This window comes from Manis pentadactyla, chromosome 5 (genome assembly GCF_030020395.1).
Source record: "Manis pentadactyla isolate mManPen7 chromosome 5, mManPen7.hap1, whole genome shotgun sequence".
NCBI lineage: Eukaryota > Metazoa > Chordata > Mammalia > Pholidota > Manidae > Manis > Manis pentadactyla.
Window position 1 is genome coordinate 43,240,358 of NC_080023.1, and position 5,342 is coordinate 43,245,699.

The window sequence follows — 5,342 nt, forward strand, 5'->3', positions numbered from 1 at the left end:
CTTTACCGCAGCTCTGCCATAGTTGGCACAGAGGAGCAGGGAGCATTGAGCATCCCTGTTAAAAATGCCTCATAGTTCCCCACCTGGTGCGCTTTGCAGCCGGGCGCAGGGAGGAGTTGGGCTGGGGCCCAGGCTAGGGAGAGGGGTGAGATGCAGGATGCAACTCTGTGATTTCTCGAGAAAGAAGCGTGGAGAAAGGGGGAGGAGGCCGGCCTCCCCGCGAAATTAACAAAACCTACACTTTGCAAAGTCTTCCCCATCCCCCTTCTCCGAGTTCTTCCCTGCCGTGCTCCCGCCCCTCCTCGCCGCTTCTGTTGTGACTCCGGCAGCCTATCCCGAGGGTGGGGAGCTGCCGAGGAGCCAGAGCCGAGCGGTACTCCGCAGCATCACGTGCCAGAGTGGGGGCTATAAAATCCCGGAGCCGGGGCGCCGGGCGGGGGACGTGAGGACCAACCCTCTCCAGGGACCCCTTTGTTCGCAGCCCAGACGCCGACACCTCCACGTCCCCAAGGACTTGACTGCCCGCATCCGCGTCGCGCCCGGGACGAGCTCAGAACAGGAGAGGGGAGGGGGTGCCACGGCCGGCCGCACCCTCCAGCGACCCACCACTCCCGACATGTCGCGCTCCTTCTATGTCGACTCGCTCATCATCAAGGACTCTTCACGGCCCGCGCCCTCGCTGCCTGAGCCTCACCCCGGGCCAGACTTCTTCATCCCGCTGGGCATGCCGTCTCCGTTGGTGATGTCCGTGTCCGGGCCAGGCTGCCCGTCCCGCAAAAGCGGCGCGTTCTGCGTTTGCCCGCTCTGCGTCACTTCGCACCTGCACTCCTCGCGCGGGCCTGCCGGCTCCGGCAGCGGCAGCCCAGGCGCGGGCAGTGCGGGGGTCGGGGCCGGCGGGGCGGCGGGGGCAGCCGGGGCCCTGCCCCTGCTCAAGAGTCAGTTCTCTTCGGGTTCTGGCGACGCTCAGTTTTGCCCGCGCGTGAGCCATGCGCACCATCACCATCACCCGCCACAGCACCACCATCACCACCATCAGCCCCCGCAGCCCGGCTCGGCCGCCGCCGCAGCAGCGGCTGCGGCTGCGGCTGCGGCGGCCGCGGCGGCCTTGGGGCACCCGCAGCACCACGCACCTGTCTGCACCGCCACCACCTACAACGTGGCAGACCCGCGGAGATTCCACTGTCTCACTATGGGTAGGGCGGGGTCCCTGGGCACCTGCGTGCCGCGCCTTCCCGGCCGCAGGAGTAAACTTTACGTCTCCTGTGGAGGAAGTGGGAGCCAGGGGCAGGGTGGGGAATAAGGAAGGGCTTTTATGTAACTGTGGAATTGTCCCCAGACATTCCAGGAAGGTGAAAGTTAGCTTGCCAACCTCTCCAAGCAGCCTGGCGCGCTTCACTCCTGGTACCTGGTGCCTGAGTCTTACGTAATATGGGGGCGTTTGGGATCTCGAACTTGAAGGCTGAGTCTAGAATTTGAAAGGCTGAGGTCTGGGGTGGGTGTGTTTGAACTTAAGCTTGGCATTGCAGGGTCAAGGCTGGCTAAACTATTTTAATACTTTCGGCTAAGCTGCCTGCCTTCTCTTCAGGCTTGAAGGAAAACGACCTGAAAAAGAAAAGATCCCACCCCTCTTTTAATCCTCGGACTTTACGTCCTGCACATCAAAGGCCTTCACTCACTTTGGGCATTTGTTGTCTTTTCCGGCTTAATAATGATGTGCCCTGAAATGCCAAAGGGTTTGGTGTTTGGTTGAGCCTCTCACGCAGGTCCTTGGAAGGTGCACTGGAGGTGGGGGCGCGTCACCCGAGAATTACCTCTCTACCTTCTCTTGACCCATCTGCAGGGGGCTCGGACACCAACCAGGTACCCAGTGGCAAGAGGATGAGGACGGCGTTCACCAGCACGCAGCTGCTGGAGCTGGAGCGGGAATTCTCTTCCAACATGTACCTGTCTCGACTCCGGAGGATCGAAATCGCCACGTACTTGAACCTGTCGGAGAAGCAGGTGAAAATCTGGTTTCAGAACCGCCGGGTGAAGCATAAGAAAGAAGGGAAGGGCACGCAGAGGAACAGTCACACGAGCTGCAAGTGCGTTGGCAGCCAGGCGCACTATGCGCGCTCAGAGGATGAGGACTCCTTGTCGCCTGCCTCGCCCAACGAGGACAAGGAGATTTCTCCCTTATGAGAGACGGCCACCCACCTCTCACCGTAAGCTCCCGCCAGACTCCACAACGCCAACGCGGTGGGCACCCGGGGCCAAAACCCTTGCCAGTTCCACGGCCCCTATCTGGATAAAGACCTAGACTAGCATTCCTGGGAGCGTCTGTGAGCTGTAATTGACGCTTCACGTCTCCTCCTCGACCTACTTGTTTGGAGCTCCACTTGCAGTTATAGATCGTTTTTAAGAAATGTAAATAATCTAGATTCAACTCAGACTTGTCATAACAGAAAAAACAGGGTTGGTTTAATACTGTATGGGGGTTTTTGAAAGCGCCTGTCATTTCCCCTTTCCTCCTGTCTTTCAGAACCTGATAAGAACACGGGGTTTCTTTTCTGTTCTTTTTCTAAAGGAAAGCATTGAATTGCAAATAATTTAGAAAATTAAGCCCTGTAGATCTTGATTTCTGAAAATTTGGGGAGAATTTAAAATCCAAGTCGCTGGAAGTCCCTTTTATGTGAATAGTTTTATATAAAATTTATATTTATATTTATTTAAATAAATGAAACAAAATCAAGGTTTTAAATTCATGGTGTTTGGGCTTGCCACCTTCCCCTGTCTCCATCTTCCCCATTTCTAGAGGAAAGCATGGATAGGGGGAAAAAGTAAGAATTTAGAGGAAAGGGTTGACTAAAACTTGGTAATGTGAGTGAGTCTCTTGGTTGAGGAAGTTTGTGTCTCTACAGGATTTCTGTGTAACAGAAACTTCTGCCAAAAAGACACTTTCAATCATGATGCTGCCTACCAAGCAGTACTCCCCATTCTCAAAATAACCCTCAAGTTGACAGGGCAAGTCACTCCACTAAGAGTGACACTGACAACAACAGGAAAATCTTTTAATTTATTTAGCAGGAAAAGGTAAAAGTCCTTAGCTAGTTTTTATTTTCTATGGCAGCCACCCCCCACCCTGCTTTAATTTTTTTCTCTTCCTCAACTCTCAGTTCTAAAACCTGAATTTGGAGGAATTTGAATAGTCAGAATAGTTTTAGGAAATGCAAACATCCATCTGACGGGGTGGAAGCAAACACATGGAAACTTACAAATGATGCTGCCATGACTAGAAACATGTGTTCCCGGTTATTTGTCTAGCTAAGAAAGTGGCTGGCTTCCATCAATGCCAAGAAAACAAAAGGACAGAGAAATATTCTGTCTAAAGAGTTAACAGTCTCACTTTTCAAAAAGAGCTCAGAGGTGCCTTTGGGCTCTTGGCTGTTGTTTTCTGGCTTCCCTAACTTGGACCTGAATCAGCCCTCTTCTAGTTCCTCTCTTCCCATCACTTTGCAGAGTGATTCCTGAAGCTGGGTCCTGCAGACGACTTACTCTGGTTCTGACCTCAACAGGGCAGCCTGGCCTGGCTTCTCAAGGTCGCCAGGGCCTGTCACCTCAGGGAGAGAAATGAAGCTAGAAACATGGAAACTAGGAGATCTCAATCCCTGCAAGCTTAGTCCCAGTAACACCCACTGGTGTTATTTCTGATTATTTTCTGCAAAGATGCCAAACAAGAGGTTCAAGCCACAGGAATTGCTTACAACACACACACACACACACACACACACACACACACACACACACACACGCCTTGAGGTCTGAAGGAACTGCAGCCTCACCAGGTGGGGCTCTAAAACTGAGGTCAGGAAACTATTTTAGGAAGGAGGGGAAAGGAGGAATAGGACCATTCTTTCCCCTGCTTCTCTCTCTCTCTCTCTCTCTCTCTCTCTCTCTCTCTCTCTCTCTCTCTCTCTCTCTCTCTCCTTCCCCCCTTTCTCTCTCTGTCTGGCTCATTTCGCACTCCCAAGGCCCATGGTCAATTCCCATTAGGGTACCGGCGGGCCGGCAGGAGGGGGCAGGGACTGCACTGTGCCGCACTGAATAGGGAGCTGTCCCGGCTTTGTGCAGAGTCCCGGGCTTGGTGCTGCGCAGCGGTGGCAGGCTCCAGCTTAGGCCTGGGAGGCTCAGTCCCTGAATCTCTCTGTCACATGCAGAGCCTAAGCCCTTTGCCCCACTGTGATGGAAAGAGGATGTGATGGAAAAGAGGAGCCTGCCCCAGCTGGCTTTCCTGAAGATCCTGTGTCCCTCCTTTCCAAAAAACAGGCCTCTCCTGTCATGAGAATAGGGGTGGGAGAGAGTTCCAAAGCACAAAGAACTGGGCTTTTAAGGAGGAGAATCCCTTTTCAAGGAATAATAAGGACAGAGCTTCTGGCCAAAGTGAAGCCTCAACTGGGAGGTGGGATAGCCCACCCAGCACCTCTGTCGCCGGTGGTTGGGCCTGGCCCTCTCTGGGTCCATGCTCAGTGCCGCCCTGTGCCTCTGCCATCCACTTGCCACACTCCTTGCTGTGTGACAGGTCCAGCTGCATCACCTGGAGAAGGAGACATGGTGCCCACCCTTTTTGCTTGGTTTGGGCTGCTTGGATAGTCTTGGCCCCTCTCCTTACTGTCTTCCAGGAGATAGCTTACCGTAGAAAGAATAAACAATGGATTCCCTACCAGAGGCACAGGATTTGGACAAAGATACTTATCTAGACATTGGAATTTCTCCAGAGAAAACTATTCCAGGGCTCCCAGGGAGATCCTTCTAGTTTTAAGACATTCAGTGCCCATGGACCTTCTTGTCACCTTCAGAGGGGGCCATGAGGTCTCTTTGTCTACTAGGGCAGATTTTTATTTCCCTCCACATCACTACCCCCCACCACATCCCCAGTAATCACTTGATTTTTTTGGAGTTTGCAAATCAGAGTATATAGCTTTGGGAATCTGCTTTGAAAGGTTAAAGTTTCACCTTAGGTTAAGAACAACTAAGCCAATACTCAAACACACAAATACTCTGCTAAATAATCTTGATATCAAACACTCCAAGTGAAGTGTCCTCAGATTTATTAAATGGGAATGTTTAAGATGTATGGGATCCCCTTTAACAATTTTTCTATCTGGGAAGCACTAGATGCTAGCTTTTCAATATGCCTCCCTTGAACACAGAACTCTGTTCCCCCACAACATTGCTTCTTATTGCCTATAAACACATAACGGAGAGAAAGAGAATGAAAATGAAAATGAAAATACAAATTACAAATTAGGATCTTGCACCACTAAGAGAAAAGAAGTGAGCAGCAGTAGCCATTAGTGGGGTTG

The 5,342-nt window shown here is 52.2% G+C and overlaps 1 protein-coding gene across 1 annotated transcript; it reads left to right on the forward strand.

Moving 5' to 3' along the window:
* The first annotated feature begins 413 nt into the window (after nt 1–413).
* GSX2 (GS homeobox 2) lies at nt 414–2,645 on the forward strand. Its single transcript, XM_036895292.2, has 2 exons — nt 414–1,193; nt 1,841–2,645. The coding sequence occupies exons 1-2, from the start codon at nt 617–619 to the stop codon at nt 2,179–2,181; spliced, it is 918 nt and encodes a 305-aa protein (XP_036751187.1). The 5' UTR covers nt 414–616; the 3' UTR covers nt 2,182–2,645.
* The last annotated feature ends 2,697 nt before the right edge of the window (nt 2,646–5,342 follow it).